This window comes from Uloborus diversus, chromosome 1 (genome assembly GCF_026930045.1).
Source record: "Uloborus diversus isolate 005 chromosome 1, Udiv.v.3.1, whole genome shotgun sequence".
Taxonomy (NCBI): domain Eukaryota; kingdom Metazoa; phylum Arthropoda; class Arachnida; order Araneae; family Uloboridae; genus Uloborus; species Uloborus diversus.
The window spans coordinates 177136882-177158852 of record NC_072731.1 but is presented as its reverse complement, the minus strand read 5'-3'; the positions used below and the strand labels follow the sequence as shown (position 1 = coordinate 177158852).

Genomic DNA, 21971 nt, shown 5'->3' with positions numbered 1-21971 from the left:
ACGCTTTTTTGCCGACACCTCGACCCAACAAGCCTGATATAATAAGAGCCTTTTGTATTGCATTCGCCATCTTAGTTAAGTGAAAGTTTGCCAAATATTTCACTAAAAAAACTTCTTATTAGGAGCCTTAATAACTACTTATATTATAATAAGGCTCCTAATAACTACTTATTAGGAGCCTTAAAAAAACTTAGTTTCACAATACTAAAATTTTTCCATTTTTCTCCATGACCTGCCATATCTTGCTGAATTTGATTTGTATGCATTAAACTATTGATTTTTATTTAAGTTTCTTGACTTCAAATCCCCCCTCCCCATTTCCAGAATATTAAAGGCATAAATTATTTATTTTTGCTTCAACTATTGCAAGGAGGCTTGTTCATTATGTAAAGAATATTTTTTATTGTGAAATACTTTAGTTGATGGCAGTATTAATAGTTTCATGGCATTGGGAAAATGGTTTCTGGCATTGAGAAAAACCTCTCAAAACAAAGTTTTTTTGTTTTCAGATCATACCAGCTGTATAAATCAAAGAATTTGTAAAAGATCTTTAGTATGTAGCTATGTAAGTGTATAAACTATGTTCTGTAAAAGAATGACTGAAATCAATGACTTAATATTGAAGCTTAAATATGTGCCACGAGTAGTTGCTAAGGGAAAATCTTAATATGGTTTGTCAGTGTATCAATCAATTGTATGAAGAAACTGTGAGTGAATTAAGGTATTGTCAAACTACTTTCTCTAAAGTTATAATTTCAAAAACAAGCTCAATATTTTGTACTGTGATTTCTTTACTATTACAGGCTGTAAAAAACTTTCTGTGTGGAAATTATATGCAGCCCTTCCGTCTGCTTTGCAAAATGCATGTTTCGACAAAGCTCCTGCTGTAAGTATAGTTTATTAAGCTTTAAAGTGTTTTTTTTTTTAGAAACTGTACTGACATTACCTACAATTTTTAGGGCTATAGAAAAGTGATTTATTCAACAAATATTGCAGAAACTTCTGTCACAATCAGTGGCATTAAATTTGTGGTGGATACAGGCATGGTAAAAGTAAAGTAAGTGGTTTGTTTGATGCTAACGTATATTCATTTATTTTTTAAAAAAAAAGTAGTTTTCAGAACTTGCAAGATAAATTTTGACGTAACAGACATGTTTGAAGTTCAAATTAATTCATGTTATTCACATCATTAAATTTTTTGGCATCAAATTTAAGATAATCTTTTAAAGTTTAATTTAAAGCTGAATAGCTTTTTATTTTATGGTCAAAAATAGTCTGTTTATTAATGTATTATAAGTGCAAATCAATATCATATATGGTGTACTGCACTTGCAAAAAGAAAAAAAAAATGACAAATTTTGTACAATATTTTCTTTAAAGCCCAAATTTAAACTTTGGAAGTTTTGTAGCCATATTATTTTGCTATTCAAAAGTAATCACTTTTACACCTTTCTGATAATGATGCTATTTTTATTTATTTATTTATTTTTTTTTTTTTTTTGCTTCTTCATAATGCTATTGTTTTTTTATTGAATCTTTCAATAGTATCTAGATTACAAGCGTGTTCCCGTCAGGGCTGGCTTTCTGCCGGCAGAAACTAGTTTTTGCCGTGCCAGTAGCAGAAACTGATTATAACCGGTAAAAACCGGCAGAAACTGGCAAAAACTTAAAAGAGTCTTTAATAACTCCAGTAGTTACTAAATGATATTTGTTTAAATAAAATAAAAAATTAAACTTCATTTCATCATTTAAAAAAATAAAATCCTATGCTAGTGTCCTTGATTTAGTTTGGAAAGGCTTTTCAATTGCAGATGCTCGTAATATTTGGATTAATCTAACAAAGGACGAAAATCATATTGGAGCTTGGGAAAGAGGAGTGACATAGAGAATCAAACAGGCATTACTGATTGTAATTTGCTTGCTTATATGCTTTATCTAAATTGCTTGTGATTGAAACTATCATGTGCTTCAAGAAGAAAGTGCCAGAATTTATTTGCCAATACTAAGCTAGATTTTGTACCATTATCACAGCTTTGCAAAACAAATTGGCCCCATTTCTCGAAACTTATTTTTACAGTCAAATTTTTACCATTACCCCAACTACTACATGGTGGATCAGTTAAAATACATATGAAAGTTTCACGAACATTGCTTGTTCCTTGATGCATTGCCTGCTAGCTCTTCTGTTCGAAGATTATTCTAAAATTTCTCATTTGTGCACATTTAATTGAGAAACTGGTTAGATTTTAGAAACCACCTTTTCTAAGGAGCAACTGCAGGATCCAAACAATGTAACATTTGATTTTGAATTGAAATAATATTGCAATTAAGTTGTGTGCTTTGGTTAACACCTAATTATTTTCTCCATGTATTTTCTATTGTTTGTCAATAATTAATTTTTTGTCATTTTGTGAGTTTTTGCCAGTTTCTGTCAAATGTGGCAGAAAGTGGTTTTTGCCATGCTGGTTTTAACTGGTTTCTACCAGTGGTTTTAACCACCTCGGCAGAAACTTGCCAACCCTGGTTCCCGTAGCGTGCACTCCATATGCAACACATACTCTCAAACATTTCTTAGACATATAACATTCAATCATCAAGCTTCAAAAAATTTCATTTATAATTTAGATTCTATCATGGCATTTTTAATTAATTTTTCCTTAAGCAAAAATAATATATTTATGCTAACCACATTTTCCCACAAGTAACCTTATTTCTTGATATTTCTTAACACTTAGTAAATCAATGCCTTTTGAAAATATGCAAGGAGTACAATATCATCTGCTTATCTTTACTCAATCAAAAGAACTAGTGAGTATGACAGGAGTACGAAGAACCTGATTTTCCTAGGGGTGATAGTGGGAAGTAGAAGATAGACAACTGGTAATAATTTATTTCCTGTCGTTTCTTATACGAAATGGTTTAACTAACAGTTACAATTTTTACCAAGGGATCCTTATAGCTGCACTTAAGAAGTAGTTATCGTCACAGTGATAGTTCATTAAAAATAATTTTCAAAATATAAGAAAAATATAAAACTTTAATAATTTTTTCCAGTTTTTTTCATTTCCCTGGAAAACCTGAAACTCTATCACCCTTGGGTTACACCTCAAGAATTTCTGGCCATATGTATATGATCACATACACATATTGTGCAAAATGGATTACTGGGAGTACACCCTCAGAACAGGGATGAGAGTGGTCAGAGAGCAAAAAGCAGGAAATCGAAAAAAATTTCTTAAAAATGATGATATCCCAAAAAAAAAATCGTGAAAGGGTTGATATCCAAAACCGCATCAAAATGAACTTGGAAGCCATGATATTCGAAAATTCAACAAAAAATGGCTTAATTACCATTTTAAAGGTAATAAGTATTTAATTAAGTATAAGTAATAATTTTGTAGAATTTGTTGCATTGTACCATTTTTTGCAAGAGTGTTTATTCCTAAATAAATCTAAATTTTGAAAAAGTGGCAACAATTTCTAACCTCTGAGTCCTTGAACAAAGGGTTGGGGGAGAAAGATGTTAATTTTGGCTGCATCAGACAATAGTGTCAACTCTTCATATTTTTTAGAGAAAAATAAAAAATTTTCATTAAAAACATTTTCATAGTGTTAAATAAGTGAGAACATAAATTTTAAAATTAGGTCTGTTTGTAATGTAAAGTAATATTTTACAACAGAGAGAAAAATCTAAAATTTCTTTATGTGGTAGAACATACTTTTCATAGTAAGAATTAAAAATGTATAAACGATTGGTTATCTTTTTCCTTCCATTGTAACTCAAAATTTGTTTTTAAAAACTTCCTAATATGATTTTGGAATCAAAAGAACAAGTTGCAGCTGCCTCATTTAATCATGAAATCTCAAAACTTTTAACAGGCTGTAAAGCCTAAACCATTTGAGATTCACTATGAATATTTTTTAGCTGTCTTCAATACACAAAAAAAGTAACCATGCCAAGTTTCAATAAAATTCTAGACTGTGAGTGCTAAGCCACATTTTTTGATTGACTTTTGCATTTTTTGTAAAATAAATTAAAGAAAAAAAATATTCTTGAAATGATGAATAAAAAAAGAAGATATAAGGTAGCATATAAAACCCCCAGTAAAAAAACCACCCATCATTAAAAGTAATTGAAATACTTGCAGGATGCAAAAAGATTGAAATCTCAAATAAGGCATGCAACTTTCGGTGCAGCACAAGTTTGACAACGTTGGCATGATTTCAAAACATACGATTTTGGCAGATATCATGGAGAATGAAGATTTGAGGGGGAAAATTTTTAAAAAATAAGAAACCGGGGACAAAAAATTTAAAAAAATCATATTTTTTTCCAATTTTTGAGAAAAATAGGGCCGAAAAGAGGCAATTAAAGGAGGAAAGGTTTTGAAAGTCAACAGAAAAAGCCGGAAAAATCTCATCCCTGGATAATATATAGACTTGAGATTTTCAGGGATGAAAACCTTCCACATATCCACGATGGTCTGCTTTTGTATTTTTTTCATTATTTCCGCGGTTTTTAGGCTTTGAAAGACAGCGTACATTGGTCACTTTATTGGCAAGACGACGTGAAGCGATATAGGGAGATATGAGAACTGTCCACTTAACGATGACAGCACAATGCCACATAAATGATATAGTAAAATATCGGCAAAACAATAGTAATATGACATTGTTGATGTCGTCGTCACAATGTCGTTTACGATATTTCATATCAATGTCATAACCGGTGGCCGATCAGCCATCGTTGTATATCGTGATCCTATAACGTAGCGATATAGTATTGGTAATTTTTACGATATTGTCGTACAACATGTGCTACAAGGGATCTTTTCAAAAATGTTAGAAACTCCGCAAAATTATATACAAAAGAATGAAAGAAAAATTAGGCTGTAAAAGAGGGAATAAGGGAAAGAATTACAATTAAAAAAAAAAGAAAAAGTTACTTTCAAAAAATGCTGCAAAATTCCAAAGATATCAACACTTGCTTAAAAATTTTAAGAAAAGTACTGCAGCTATTAAAATAACTACAGATAAATCAAATGCTCTACTGATACTATAAATGAGATGATTTTAGAATTAAATTGTGTAAATCCTATACTGGTAAAAAATCTGCCAGTGATAACTTAGATAAACCAGAAAATTTGCAAACTTCACTTGAAAAATCAAGTGAAAGAACTGGAAAGAATAGCTCAAGAAAGAGGACTCAAGTTCTGAATTGCAGTTAAAGGCAAAATAATATAAATCTGCCAAAGGAAAACAGAGTTAGTTGGTAATCTGACCATTGTAACTGTCTAAAAAGATTATCCAGAAGAAACAATTAAAGTTATACTTGTTATTATGTAATCCATCATTTAATCATAATTATGCAAGTTTAATTTTTTTTTAAATTAGTACATCTTTAATGAAATTGTGCTACAGGGAGCCAAATCTTTTTAGTAAATGTTTAAGTATCATAATGTCATTTTGTAAATATGGTGTCTAATGATTCAGCTTGTATTAAGTGTTTAATAAAATGGGGAGTTTATAGCATTGGACGTCACAATACAAAGTAAAGTAATTTCACCTAATTTGTGGGTTGCAGCAAATTGGAAATAATAAATGAAATTAAATTATCTGTTAAGATCCTAAATAAATGCAAGCTTGTTTTATTTATTAATATATATCACTTCTACTAAGTAAAAAAAAAAATCCATTAACATTTTAAAGACGGTATAATATAAATACGAGGGCAATTTGGAAAGTAACCGCCGCTTAGGCGTGGTGCTGGAAGTAGGGTTCGGAGTGCCCTCAATCAAATGCACGAGCAATCTGATTCAGTAAGCTTCCAGTGGGAGAGTGAGAGTGTTGTAGGACCAAGTGTTTGCTAGTTATAGCGTGACAAAATGAGTGCCGCCGTAGAAAATCCCGCGAAATGTGAGGTGCGAGGAGTGATGAGATTTCTTTTCGCCAGAAAAATGTCAGCAGCGGATATCAATCGTGAATTGTGTTCCGTATACGGCCCAAACATTATAAGTGGAGGTGTAGTGCGTCAGTGGGTACGCTTTTTCAAGGACGGAAGAACAGACATCCATGACGAATCATGGAGTAGAAGATTGTCTGAAGCCCAGAATTGGCTCCTTCTGATTACCATCTGTTCACTGCAATGAAGAAGTGGCTTGGGGGACAGCATTTTGCTGATGAAGCACAGTGACACAGTGGCTGAAATCGCAGGCGGCCGCTTTTTATGCAGATGGAATTGATAAATTGGTCAAACTGTACGACAAGTGCCTAATTAATGGTGGCGACTACGTTGAAAAATAGAGGAGAGTTGTACCTTTGATATGTAAATAAATGTTTTTCCTCTGTGCTGGTTTGTCTTATTTACAGCAATTTGGAGGTTACTTTCCGAATTGCCCTCGTATATATAATTTTGCCTAATATTAAAAAAAAAAATATATGTATCAATTTTAAGCAGCACAATATTTTTCCTCTTTTTTGACTTTGGGCTGTTTTTATCACTGGATTTTACTCTTTCTCAGGTCTTATAATCCTCAATGTGGCTTTGATGTGTTAAAAGTTCAAAGGATATCGAAAGCACAAGCTGAGCAAAGAGCTGGCAGAGCTGGACGAGAATCTGAGTGAGTTATTTTCATTTGTTCCTGTTTTGTAAACAAAAAATACATACAATTTTGAGATCTGGACCTCTAAAAGTTCATTATTCTTCATCGTTAGAGTTAAATCAATAATAATTGCACCTCATAGGGAAAGCAAAACACCATTTCTAGTACTTTAGTTGGGTTGTATTATCAGGGAAGGCTTCTCCCCCCCCCCCAAAAAAAATAGGCTTGTTACAATAAAACACCTTTTGATATTTCATTGATCAATTTATTATTTTTATAATATAAATTTTCATAATAATGATTTATATATGAATATTTATATATAACTTCTGTTATATCGTACTGTTATAAATTGACTTGATTGAATTTCTGCTCTCATATTAATTCAAAAGATATAAATTTCCATTTAAATTCAGATTTATACTTTGCTGATGAAAGTATAAAAATTAAATTCAGTTGAATTTAAGTTAAATTTGTATGTCATGTGCTTTGCTAAGTATCTACTTTTTTTCCTAGTGGAATGTGTTATCGTTTATATACGCTTGATGAACACAAGATGTTTCAAGATCAGTCTGTCCCTGAGATTCTTAGGTAAGCTGGTAGAACTTATGATATAAATTTGAAAGTAATTGATTATAAAATGAAATGGAAAGATGTTCAAATTATATTTATGTGTCAAGCAGTACAGTGAAACTTCCATACGTTGAAGTTGCCAGGAATGCAAAAAAAAATTAAGTTAATCAAAAATTCGGCTTATTGAATCCGAGAACAAAAAAATATAGAATAAAATAGAACAATTTATAATGTGAGCAAAAAAGGGATGGAATAATGTATCAAAGAATATTGTTGCCTCGAAACAACAGTAGGATATCTTATTGTAATTATTGGAATTAAATACCAGACTGTTGCTCTAAGGCTACAATGTATGCTTGACATAATTACTGTACTACACTTTTTCAAATTCAAGAGTTTGTATAGGTTGGAAGGCAAATTTATAACTTTATGTAGGACTAGTGGTACCCGCACGGCTTTGCCCGTAGTTGAAAATTAAAGGGTCATTTGGTTCGCCTGTATATTTACAAATAATGGATGACGAATTTCTCGCCAATTGGACATGTTCATTCGCTTTCCCATTTCACGTCATGATAATTTTGTAATTTACTCGTCCATCTTATGATAATTTTACTCCAGAAAATGTTCTTAAGATTGAAATAGAAAAAGAACAAAATCGAATTTTCGAAAAATCGCTTCAAAGTGCACACCCCCATGTTACAAACTAACTTTGCCAAATTTCATGAAAATCGGCCAAACCGTCTAGGCGCTATGTGCATCACAGAGATCCAGACATCCAGACAGAGACTTTCTGCTTTATTATTAGTAAAGATATAGCAATTTTTACTTGCCAAAAATATACATTTTTCTTTTTAATCTGTTAACAAACATTTCTTTGAGTAGAAATCTGTTCTTTGATTAAATAGTCCTTGTGTACTTTTAAAGCATCAAAGTGTTAGTCTGGAACATTTGACGGATTCTATAAAAACCTGCAATATATCTGCTGCTTTTCTTGCTCAGTCTTTTTGTTTTTGCATCATTGATTGTAAATAAACTAATTTATTTTTAATGAGTATTTATTTATTTTTTTTTGTCCCCCACTTTGTTAGAAAATAATTTATAGTATATCTCCTAGTTTATGTATTTTAAGCAAAATACCTGCTATTTTAAAGTTCTTTAACCAAGTAGAACGAGAGTTCCTATGCTTGTTGGGCCTTGGAAAACGATATTTGAATCAGTATGCCACTTCAAGTGGCTTGGAAATGATAGTTGATATCCAAGAAGCATACAAAAATGAACAGTGAACATTTTCGTTAACCGTCAGGTCATCCAAAAGTCGGTTCAATGAAGTCCTTGTGTTTCAACGAGAGAAGTCTTTCTTGAGACGGGACATTTGTGACCAATCAGTGCGAATAAGGACAAAAACACAGCTCGAATAGAAGCTTTACGAGTTCCAAAAAGTTCAGAATTTTACTGAAGAGAACAAATTTGTATGACTCCAAAAATGCCAGAAACATTTGAGACGGGCCGCAAATCCCTGCTGGAAGAGATACCTTTCACTGATTTACCACTTAAGCAACTCATAACCCCCAAAACAATAGGATTTTGTCTGTAGACACTCCAAGCACCTTAGAAAATGTTAAACATCGCCAATATCTGAAGTTAGGCTTGGTGTGTGATGGAATCAGCAAAAACAACAAAAAATCTCTTTTTTTTTTGTAGATTAGGGCCGTAAAACGAATTAAAAAGAGTACCAAAACGACATTTTAGAAGCTGTTGTACTTCTGTGAACCTAAGAGCGCTTTAGCGCAGCAATGTAGACTGAACATTTCAATTTGACTCCACAACAGTTCATATGGCCAAAAAGACAAGATTGGTGCAAGGCGCATTGTTTTTGACATGATATCATCTTTAGAGGAGATGCTCCACTAGCTAGACCTCAATCCTATTTATTACACTGTATGGCTTATTTTAAAGTTAAAGCTCTACCCTAAACTACACAAAAGTTTGGACTCTCTAAACCAATTGCTTCAACTGCATAAATAATGACAGGCTGACCCTATTAATTTCAATCGATGTAATTAGAGCCTTTGACAATATAACATGGACATCGATATTGCAGCAACTCTTTCGTTCAAAGTGTGAAAATGGTGTTTATAAATTATACAAGAGTTTTTTATCAGGAAGAAATATTACAATCTTTTCAAGTTCCACTTTGGTAAACGCAACCCCATCCAAAGGATGTCCGCAAGGGTCTTGTAGTGGCCCAGAACTTTGGAACCTTGTTTTAGCACAACTACTTGACATTTCATGGCCTGTAAATGTCCATGCACAAGCATTTGCAGATGACATCATCTTTGTAGTGTCACCCTCAACTCGGAATGAACTCAAGTCCTCAGCCAATGAAGCACTTAGAAGACTGCATGTTTGGCTCCAAGAAAACCAGTTACGAGCTTGTCCGGAGAAAACAAAATCCCAATTTCTTTCTAAACCTAGAAACTACGTTTGACAGCCCATCATAAAACTTGGCGACAATTTCATCAAAAGGCACAAAGAAATTGATTATCTTAGAGTCAGGCTGGATAAAAAGCTCAGCTGCTCAGCACACTTGGGAAAAATCCATAAAAAAATCAATTCTTCTTCTGAGTAAGCTGCAATGCATCTCTGGAAAATCTTGGGGAGCAAATATCCAACTACGCAGATTGCTATACCAAACAGTAATAGAACCTTCAATTCTTTATGGAGTCGCAGTATGGGGTCAATTTTTGAAGCAGAAAGATCTGAAGAAATTAGGAACTATTCAACGTCATTTCCTCCTTGTTGTCTTAGGAGCATATAACACATCAGCTCATACCACTTTGCATGTTCTTGCGGGTATTCCACCAACTGCTCTTACAGTTCATCGAAAACTAGCTTTGGGAAATATATTTATCAGGAAAACCACAATTCAAATATCACCAAATAATGCTTTCTCATCTAATAGCTTTGAAGAAGCCAGCCAAAAATGGACAGAACATCCAAAATTAGAGTGCAATTCCGTATATTAGTCTAGAAGAACCTAATATTTCAATACTTCATACAGGAATTTTCACGGACGGTTCAAAAATATGTGATGGAACAGCATCAGAATTCACCCACATCTCCAATAATCAGGTTGTCTACGATTGGTCAGCCAAACTAACTGTAAATAATTCAGTTTTTCAAGCTGAACTTTTCTCCATTTTTCACGCTTTACACTATATCGCATCAAAAAATATTATCTCAAGCACTACAATATTCTCAGATAGTATGTCTTCTCTCAAAGCGATAATGAACCCGATGCATACCTCAAAGTTGGTCAGAGACATTCAAACTCTCTGCAGAGAAAACCCAAATATAAAACTAAACTGGATTAGAGCTCATATGGGACACTTCGGCAATGAATGAACTGACTTTTTAGCTAAAACCGCTGCAATGACTCTTACACATCCATTCGTCTATAAAATTCCTCTGCCAAAATCTTTCCTCAAATATCTCCTCTGGTCTGAACTTCTTCAAAATTGGCAGGAAATCTGGGACACTGTAGAAACTGGTCGGAGAATTCATGATTTCCTGCCAAAAGTAAAACTAAAACAACGCTGCAAACATCCAGTAGAAGTACAATTTCTCAGTGCACATGGACCATTTCCATCGTATCTACACAGATTTAAGTTAATTAGCTCACCATTATGTGTATGCAGTCAACCTGGAACTACTGAACATTACATATTCAACTGTCCTCTAACCAGCTCTATCCATTGCACTTACAATTCCAACTTTTCTTTCTCCAAAAATATTTCACACATTCTATCTCATCCAGTTACAGCAAGAATATCCATAAAATAATGTCGCTTCTCATATCTCAAGCAGATGACTTTAAATATCCAACCTAAAAACTTTCAAAATTGCCGTTTACATTGTATTTACCAGCCATCCCAGTCTTATTTAGCTTCTTCACTTGTATATTAGTTCTTTTTATTGTTTGTTATTTTATTATTGTTATTGGTTTTTGTAATTATCAAAATTGTTCCAGCGAGTGTCGCTCGTGATCTGTTCTGTTCCCCCCAGTCACCACATCCAGTTAAACCCTCACCGGGGTTGGTACGGTGGTGATTGGTGGGGTTTAAATAAATAATAAATAAATTAAACCAATTGCTTTATAGGGAATAGTATTGATTAAAGGTAAAAGACTTGCGGCTCTTGGATGAACATTTAAATAAGCAGTTGCACATATATATTACTGCAAAAGGCTGCAAGTTTGAAACTAATTAAATTTATTGATTGCTAAAGGTCTTCTCATATTTTTATTTTTTGTGGTTCGTCGTTTTTAATAAAGTTGCATAGAAAATTGCTCGTCCAGTTTTGTTTGCCGCAGCCTGTACATTTGATTTGCAGTCAGCAGAAACATAGTTTTGTCATTAAAGTTATGTTGGTTTGTTTCATGAAGAAGAAAACCAAATTAGTTTCACTTTTTATGCAAAAATTATTAAATGTTTTTTGATCTATATGCATAATCCAAAGTTCGACAGTATTTTAACATACGAGGAGGGGGGGGGGGGGTTGGAGGGGGAGGATATAGCATTAGAATTTAAGTATGAGAAACTTCTAATTTTATCATTTTTTGCTGAAAATTTCAATTAAAGCACCCTGAAAAGTTGAAAGAATTCTATTTTTCAATTTTTCGGGTCGGAAATAAACCCCTTTGGAAAAAAAACGTTTTTTTTTTTCCTTTTTTTCTGAAATTTTCCAGCTTTTTCTGACTGTTTTCATTTCTAATCATATTCCAAACATTTTTTCAGTTATTGACAAGAGCAGTCTTTTGTTCAACTATGACTTTTTGGTTTATCCAAAAGCCAACATTTGTATCAATGGAGCTCAAATAAACAGGGGTTCACTAAAGAGAATTTCAATGACATATTAAATGTATTTCCTTTGTGAACTCTTCTGTAGACTTAAGAAAAACTATTATAATTCCAATACCAGATTTTCAGTGAGTGGATGTTCAATGGAATCCATAAATTGTTTCAGAGTGTGATGCAACCTTTAAAACACCTTTTTAAAATTACGCATGAAGTTCCTACTTTCCTTAAGTTTTTACTGTTTGTCTTATCAATGCCAGTCTCTGAAGCAGAATGAAACTTGGGGTCTGTGATTGATGTTGTTGTAAAACACATGTTAAGAGCAGAAGATGAGACTGATGTGTGCTGAAGTGGGCACGAATGATATGAGGATTTTGTGCAACTGAATTACCCCCTCCTCTCCCCCCCCCCCGTCGGGATATAAAGGGACCAGAAAGTTTTTAAAAACAGCTTTGCTGTCATATCATTCATATTTTAAAAACCTCCACAAGAAGTGATCTTCTAATGAAGTGATTTGTTGTGTCTAAAGTTATCAACTAAATTAATGAAAATGCAGCATGCTTGTCATGTTTCAAATAAAGTTATTTAAAAAAATACTCATTTAATTCATTGAAACAAAGGTTGAACTTTCTGCTTTTTTCACAGTATTTGTACTTTATAAGCGTGATATTTTGCTTAATAAGAAAATATAATTATTATAAAATTAATTCAATTAATAATTTTATAATAAAAAGTAAAGAAGAGGGGGTTGAGAATCATTTTAGTTAAAGTAATTTTCAAATGCAGTTTTTCTTTCTGAAAATCAATTGTTTGCAGATGTCATGGGTTTGCTGTTCATGAATGTGGACAAGTTCAAGTAGTCATTTTCTTTCTTTTCTTGTCCTTTTGTCTCTTTCTTTCTTTTTTTTTTTTTTTTTTGTATTTTTGGCATTGTTTTTGAGCAGAACTATCTCACATATATCCTATTAATGTCAATTTTTCCTGTACTAACCTTACACAAGGATCTGTTAGTACATTCACACAGGCTGTTATATGATGCCTTGCTGCTTGCTTGTTCATATTTGCTAATCCTTGCACAAAACACTGTTTTTGGTTTCCAAGTAGCTGCAGTCAGCCACTTTAGGGCTAATATTTTCTGCCTTTAATACTAATGACTTATGACGTCTGTTGTTAAACATATAATTTGTACAAAAGACCCACTAAGCCTCTTTATTTATTTAGATTTTAGCTCTTTTTTTGCATTGATCATTTTGCCAACCTTGCATCTCAATGCACCAGTTTTTGACTTTATTTATTTATTTATTTATTTTTTGGAAAAAAATCTAGGAACTGAGAGATGTTGAATGGTCAATTTTCATCCAAAATCGAACTAGTGTCTTCTCAATTGTCCTCAAAATGCATCATTTGTGCATTTCTTATGTAAATGCTGCTGTCATGTGACTATTAGTTTGCACGTTGCTATTTCATGACTTTTGGCATATCATTTTAAGTGTGTCATACTCTAATTGGTATTAAATTAAGTGTAATGTTAATAATAATCTAATTTTAAAAAAGAATATTGCATGAATAAATACGCTTACTTTTATAGATGTTGTTTGTCTAATGCTATTCTACAAATGGTGGCTGTTGGAATACATAACATATGTGAATTTGATTTTATTGATAAACCATCTGAAGATGTAAGTATTTGAACATTTTAATTTTACATCATGACTAGATTTTTTATTATTATTATTATTATTTATTTATTTTTTTGCATTGTATGTTTCGAATTTACGTATTTAAAACTGCACTACATTAACTTACAAATAAACAGAAAATGCACTCAAATTTTAACTGAATTTTTAATTTTAGCTTAAGTATTTTTTACTTAAAATGTTTATTTTACAAATGAGAAATGCTAAAAATCTTTTGAAATGTTTGGTTAACTTTCATCTAATCACTGTATTTTGAACATACATTCCTGATAATGTTATGTACATCTCCTAAATGTTCTGATGCCATGTAAATCTTCCCTCTACATTTCAATGCTGACAATTTTAAAGAATTTGGCTGATTATACTGTAGGTTGAGTACACTGTTATTAATTGTGTAATATGCCCCTGTAGACTTAATTCTGAAAGAAGCTTGTTTATAGCAAACTTGCTTGAAATTTTGTCCTCAGATTTAACTTCAGAACTGTTTGGATGAACAATTTTTGTTTTGGTTGGGCAAGACCTATTTTGAAGTCCTTTTCATCATTTCAAAGTCTCAACGTTAAAGATAACCATCAGATTTGACTCATGTTAGCCAGGATGATATATAAATCATTCTACTTGTTTTGACTAGGATTAAGATTGAGCATTATTGTTTGGATGTGGATGGGTTTTGAGAAATTCCCCATATGAATGACTCAGTAAATAAAAGAATAGGAGAAGTACTCAGAGATAAAGAGAAAGAATGCTTTCTAAAATTCCAACAGACTTACTGAAAAGATAGCGCTTGCTTTATCCTTCTTCATGAAATGTGCATCTGCTTATGTCAGCCTTCTCAAATGGCACAGCAGGAACAGTATTATTTAGTCCTTAAAGTTTAGTTACTAAGAACCCCTGAGAGATCTGTAGAATAAAAAATGATTGAGGAAAATCCACTTTGAAGCGCTCATGTGAAGATAGTCTGAGGTTAAAGGGAAGGGGCATTCTCTATTTCATCTGATGAACATAGCTGGAGAACTAGGGGAAAGGTTATCAAGACAATCAATCAGGACCAAAGAAAAAAAGCTGAAAATTATTTTCCAGCAAAATATACTTCTCAAACTAATACAGAGTTTAATTCAATAATTCTATAACAAATATCAAAAAGTAACATTTCCTTTTATCATCACAATTCAGTAACTACCTTTTAAGATGACTTTTTTTTTTCTTTTTCTAAAATGAGAGTTTTGTAAGCACTCAAGAATAATAGTAATTTTTCAGTTTACTGGCTCTAGCATACCTGCCAACTTTTATGCATTAAGTCAGGGTGTCTACCCACCTGGAAAACATGGAAGCCCTGGAAATGTCAGTGAAATTTTTTGTACTGGAAATGTCCGGGAAATTTATTTTTGTATGCAGAAAACATGGAATTTTTTTTTTCAAATATGGCCAGCTTCAAAAGATTTTTCCTGTTTTGCAGTTAAGTAAAATAAATTTGGTCAGAAATTCATGCAACTTGAAATTACTTAAAGAAAATATTTCTTTCCTTAAACCATTTCTTCAATCCCACCTTTTGTTTACTGGTAGTTCTCTCACACCACACCATCTCCCCTGAGGCTGAGACCCTACCAAAGTTGAATGGTTCATTCCCTACCTCTTTGTTCAAAAGGCAGAGGTTGCAAATGTTGAACCGAATACAAATACCTATGACACAGTGAAATTGATGTTGAAGTGCAGTGAACTTCTGGAAGCAAATTTGGGTTTCTTTATTTTGATGGCATTAGAATTGCAAGGTTTTTCAATAAAATTCCGGGCTAGTAAACCAATGACCCCTTTCCTGTGTGAAGAGATGTATTTAATGCTTAACAATTTGATGGAGCGATTTCTTAAAAGTTTCCCAAAAAACAAAGTCTGTTTTAGGGATGGATGGATGTAATAGTTTGAAAATTACATTAAACAATGATGTAAACGTAATGTGTATAAAATGTCACATAAGCTAGGCCAGCCATTAAAAAAATAGCGAAAGTAGCTATCCTAACCTTTAAAAAAGCACTGGGAAAACTTTTGTTGCCTGAGGTATGGAAAATTCAGGGGAGCTTGAATTTTTTATTTATTTATTTATTTATTTTTTGAGTAGACACCGTGACTAAGTGTAAATTTTATGCATTTTGAAACCAATTACAAAGTTTCCATAATAGTCCCTTCTTTTTGTTGATTACGATTTACTGTTTACACATTAATAACTTTGTGATGAACATTATTTTCAACCCATTTTATGTTTTATTCTTTTGCTGGTTACTAATACGCTGATTGCTATGCCCAATTGAAATTTTATGTCTAGTTGCATCCGATTGAATTCAAGCCAACACCATTAGCAAAATTTAGCCTTAATGCTTACGAGACTTATTAAAGATATATTTGATGAACATTTCAATGAAATTAGACTTATTCATTTGTGAAAAACGTTTAGGATGTCATTAGATTTCTAATATCAAAGGGCTTTCTTGTGTAAAAAAAATAGGCAGAACTCTGGAAAATTTGGGTTGTTCAAATGCAAGAATTATTTTCAGCATTAGCAAAGGTTTTATTGTAGTCTTGAAATAGAGTCACTTTAATAAAAATAGTAATAATAATAATAATAATAACAATAATAATAGCTCTCAGTTTTTTTAGAAACTCTATTTTTTGGGCTATTATTTTTCAGCGGAAATAATTAGTTATAATAATAAATAATACAAAAAATTTGAACAAAAAAATTATTTAATGGAGCATGCAATATGAGCAAGTAAGTTATATAAATTTATTTGAATTTATTAGACTTGATTTACATATTTATTTTCAAAACAGCATTACTGTTTATGCATTGTGATTTCCCCCAAATTGGAAACTATACATTAGTGACCAGTTGTCAATTCAACTTCATGTACCAACCTCACTCAAAATACTACTCAGTTTAGCCTCATGAATACTCCCTTAAATGATATTATTTCTTAAATTTTCCTTGCATGGAACTTGAAACCATTGTTTTAGACTTTTCAAATAACGTAAGTTAATTTGCAACAACTAAAAATTCTGAAAATATTTACAATGTAAAATATTTCTCTCTTTTTACAAACTCTTTTTTGCTTTGATGAAAAAATTATGTTACTCAAACTACTCGCAAATATTTGTAATGAAAAATCCTTCATTATTCTGATTGTAGAATGTGCGTAAAAACCTAGTGTTAATTAATAAATATTCTCTGGTCGAAAGTAAGAAAAGAAAGCAAATTTTCCTTTCCATGCCAAAGGAAAGTAAAATTATCTATAAATATACTGAACTCCTCTAGAATGAAATAAATTTGCAGCAAAATGAGATGCATACCTGTTTTATTATTATTTTTATGCATATATATGTATATACAGTTGGCTCTCTGTTTAACGACTTTCAAGGGACCACAAAAAATCGTCCTTAAATAGAAAACGTCCTTAAATAGAATGCTTTCAACACTACAGTGGACCATCTGGGACCTTGAAAAGCCGTCGTTAAACAAGAGAGCCAACTGTGTATATATATATATATATATATATATATATATATATATATATATAGGAGGAGATTATAAAAAATATATGTAGCCCAATACATATAGCATGCTTTTACTGTTTAATTTTAATGATTTCTTACCGATTAGAAATAATTTATTACCTGCTTTCAAAGCAGAAGAAAAAATTTTGCAATGAAAAAAAAAAAAAAAGAAAAGAAAGTGAAAATAACATTTTTTTTTCACAGCATATATCTGCATCTATAGAGCAGCTGAAACTCCTTGAAGCTGTAAATAGGATCAAGTGGGAAACTATTGGAAGTTTGGAGGTAATTAATTGTTTTATTTTCTAAAAGTATATAAATGTTTTGTTTTTTCTGTGTGTCAAACATAATGTTTAGTAGCATAAACAAAAACAAAACAAAAACAGTTAAATAGAGAATATTACTAGAATTTAATATCCTTCTTAAATTTTACAATGCAATTGAAGTTTATTATAGTTTTAAAATGTATTAAATTGTGTTAAAGTTTTTCTTTGCTTCTTCTTTTGTGTTTCTGTGTTTGTGATAAAAAGTGTGTCAGAAAATCTCAGAATCATGGCCTTTTTTCTTGTGTGGGCCTAAACAAGCCCAGTTAAATATTTAGAATTATTATGCATGACTATTTTTATTCAGTATTTTATCACCGTCTAAAAATATGTTTAAAGATAATTGTTTAAATATTTAAAATGCTACAGATTAAATTTTTATTTCAAAGCATATTTATCTTTCACCAATGCAGCAGAAGAGCAATTTAGTATTCAATTCTGTGTATATGTTCACCTCCATGTTATTTTGTGTTTTGAACCACTATTCTAAACTTTACTATTAGATGATATTTTATGTACATGAAACATTTAGTCCATCAAACTTGAATGTTGTTATAATATTATATGCAACTTTTGTTTTTAAGATATGAAAATCTGCAATGTATTTGTTGCAGATTAACTAATTTAAACTACTGATTTTTTTTTCTGCTTTCTGATAAATTTTTAGATTTTTACCATTTTAAGTAATCTAATTTTATTTTGTTTTAGTTAACAGAATGTGGTAATAAAATGGTGAAATTTCCATTAGATCCTGTATTTTCTAAGATGATAATCACCTCAAGCGCATACAGATGCACGTAAGTTGTTTATCAAATCTTCAATTGTTTTTATTAAAGAAAGCATACTTGATTTATATCAATTACTGCTTGATGGTTTTTAAAGTTAATATTAACAGTAACTCATGTATGAATAGCTACTTAGCTATTAATAAAGTGATTATGTGTCAATACTCATGTATTTTAATTTTTATAATAATGATAATTATAAGTTCAAAATATTGTTATTATTGATGGCAGCTAACACCATTTAGCTGAAGTGGCAAAAGCCACAGCTTCCCCTGTTGTACACATTGAGCTTTCTCATTGAATGCATGATATTTATATCACCTGATATTCCATATGTTTTAGTATTTGTAATTTCACACAACATTTTCAGCTTTCTTTGTATTTTTTAAAATTAATATAAACCAACTAAGATAATTATTTTTCCTTGCATCGGTAGCACCAAAAAAAATAGATATTTTTATTTTCTTTTTTGCAAATAAGTAATATGAAGCATTATTTGGAACATTAAAAACATGTTCTGAAACTAAATTGGTGTTTACATATTCTTAATGGAAAACTCTTGAATTTAAGGTTAATATTTTTAAAAACACTATATAGGCTTTCTATCCTACTAGTACAAAAATAAATAAATAAATAAATAAATAATAAAGTTAGCTTTTATTGATTTTTATAAAAGTTTATAATCCTTGGTAATTATTAATTGTCTTGATCAAACTGTGAACTTGGTTACATTTGTTCTGATTTTAAACTAAACTAAAATATGATACTTAAAAGTATTAAATAAAATATAACTTAAAAAAAAAACAGTCCAATGATGTGCCCATTACCTGGCATATCTGCCCTATTATATATTAAAACTAATGACACTATTGTTTTCATAACTTTTGTTCTTCATGTAATTATTTCCTAAATATTTATTTTTTCTACCAAATTCCACGAGTAAAACAGAACACCTTTTTGATTATTGATTGGCTTATGGTTCAAAGGATTCAACTCACACAAACTTTAAAATTTACAAAGTTTTAATGTAAGGTATAATTGTGCATAAGACAGCGTATTCTATAGGGGAATGTAGGGCAAAGTGAAATAGTAAAATATTTACTCTACTTGAAGCGCCACTTATCTAGTAATATTTTAACTATGTAGTAACTCATGTAGTCAGTGTTGCCAGATGGTCAAATCCAGATTTCCCCAATTCCCTTCCAACTTTTCCCCAAAAAGCGATGTTTTCTATAAAAATTCCGCAAATACAAAAATTATTTTTCCACTAATATTTTCATAAAATGAATCGACTTCCTCTGATATTTTTGTCTCTTGAATAAATTTTTTTCCCCAAATAGCCAAATTTTCTTATAAAATTCCCCAACTTTTTTTTTTCTTCCCATTTTTGCTTTTTTTTTTTGTCTTTATCTTTTTTTTATCTTTACTAACTAATAATAAAGCTGAAAGTCTCTCGCTCCGGATCTCTCTCTCTGTCAGGATCTCTGTGACGCGCATAGCACCTAGACCGTTCGACTGATTTTCATGAAATTTGGCAAAGAATCAGTTTGTAGCATGGGGGTGTGCACCTTTAAGCGATTTTTCGAATATTTAATTTTGTTCTTTTTCTATTCCAATTTTAAGAACATTTTCCTGAGCAAAATTATCATAAGATGAACGACTAAATCACCAAGTTATCATAATGTGGAACCATAACGTGGGCAAGCCAATTGGCGAGAAATTCATCATGCATTATTTGTAAATATACAGGGAAACCAAAATACCTTTTAATTTTCTACTGAAGGCAAAGCCATGCGGGTGCCACTAGTCATAAATACAAGTGCCTGACCGAGAGATCAGAAATAGTCAAATATTTTTTTTTCTACTCGCATTTACTACTCTGCTTCTGTATGTATACTTAAACCATAATTTTTGTATATATTTATCTAAGAACATTCTTCATCACACTTCTTTTTGCCTGTTTCACGTATCAACTAATACCTCACGCAGAACTATTAATGCAAATTCCGTAGCATAATATTCCACATAATACGAGATGCGAATTCCATAAAGTTGAGCAAAGCTAAACCACCGCTGTTTCATACAAATAATGTAACTACCAGATGTCAAGAGGCAAATTTAATTGAAATTTTTTTTTCTCCCAAAAAAATTTTTTCCCCAGGTTTTCCCCCAAGAAAAAAAATTTTCCCCAAAGAATTCCCCTCAAAACCCATTTCCCCAAAATTTCCCCAGAGAGCACCAGATTTCCCCAAAATGGGGAAATTTCCCCCAATCTGGCAACACTGCATGTAGTCCATTCTAGTCAAGAAAAAAATACCTCTGAAAATCTAATAATATAATAATACAAGCAATTTTCAAAAACTGATACTCATATTGTAATGTTTTGTTGTAAGTCAAAAATTATTTTTGTAATTATTAAATGTTTTTGTTACTAATGTTTTAAATATTAATTGAGACCTAATAATATTCAGTGCAGTATTTATTTGTTTCATTTTAAGCTTATTTGTATTTGTACAGTTAGTCAAGTGCATGCAGGGCAAAGTGAATAGTTCATTTCATTTAATTATTCAATCTTTTATCAAATCATTTATGTATTCATTTATTATTTCATTTACATTCCTTCATTTAATAATTTCCTTATTTATTCATTTATTCACTCTTTTATTAACTGATTTATTTACTTTTTCCATTTATTTGTTTGTTTATTGTTTCATTTCTTATTCATGTATTCTTTTAACTACTCATTTATTTGATCAAAAATATCTTTAATAATCGAATAGAAAATACTTCGTTAGAGAAATATTTTCTTTTCCACCTTTTTTTTTTTTTTTTTTTGAGGTACAAATTTACTGCCAAAAATAAAAATAATAATATTTCAATGCAAGCTATTTTATAAAATATATTGTTGTATCTTTATGTACCATAATTTTCAGAGCAAATTTCTAACTTGTTCATTTTGAAAAAAGTAAGTTGAATTAACTATTTCACTTTGCCCCACATTCTCTACTACGAAAAAAGAATTTCTTAACATTAATTGCTATGGACCGAATTAGCCAAATCAGTTTTTGATTCGGCCAGGTCAGCTTCATTTAGGTGGTTGCATGTAGTGATATAATTTCATGCAATGTTGCTTGTCAATTTACACTTGATGTGATTCATTTATCTTATGTTTGTTGAAGCTGGTTCAAAGTTTTGAAACATATCATTGTGTTTCTATTTCTGAAATTAAATTACTGTTTTCAACAAAGAAAAAAAAAGGGCATACAATGAAAAGTTTCTAAAACATGACGAGGGAGAGAGGAATATCATTATGCCCAAAGGAAACATGATTTGTTTGTAATGTTAGGTTTTTTTTTAATTTTTTCCAATGTTTAATATATCAATTTTTTTTTTCCAGGGATGAGATATTAACTATCATATCTCTTTTGTCCGTTGAGTCAATATTTTATACTTCATCCGAAAAAGTAAGCACACATTTTTATTGTTTCCCTAGTCATTACAAATACTGTTGGCAATGTATTTCTTTTTGTATGCGTAGACTAGCATCGGTGTCAGATTTCAGGAAACCTGCTGCAATATATTTTTAGGTCCT

At 31.2% G+C, this 21971-nt stretch overlaps 1 protein-coding gene across 1 annotated transcript in view; it reads left to right on the top strand.

Moving 5' to 3' along the window:
• Positions 1-21971, top strand: part of LOC129217308 (ATP-dependent RNA helicase DHX33-like) — a 63681-nt gene that overhangs the window by 14659 nt on the left and 27051 nt on the right. The window contains exons 9-16 of the mRNA XM_054851588.1: positions 804-886; positions 960-1057; positions 6522-6620; positions 7119-7193; positions 13620-13710; positions 17476-17556; positions 18303-18391; positions 21777-21843. Coding sequence (XP_054707563.1) covers positions 804-886; positions 960-1057; positions 6522-6620; positions 7119-7193; positions 13620-13710; positions 17476-17556; positions 18303-18391; positions 21777-21843 — 683 coding nt within the window. The remainder of the gene's footprint in view (positions 1-803; positions 887-959; positions 1058-6521; positions 6621-7118; positions 7194-13619; positions 13711-17475; positions 17557-18302; positions 18392-21776; positions 21844-21971) is intronic.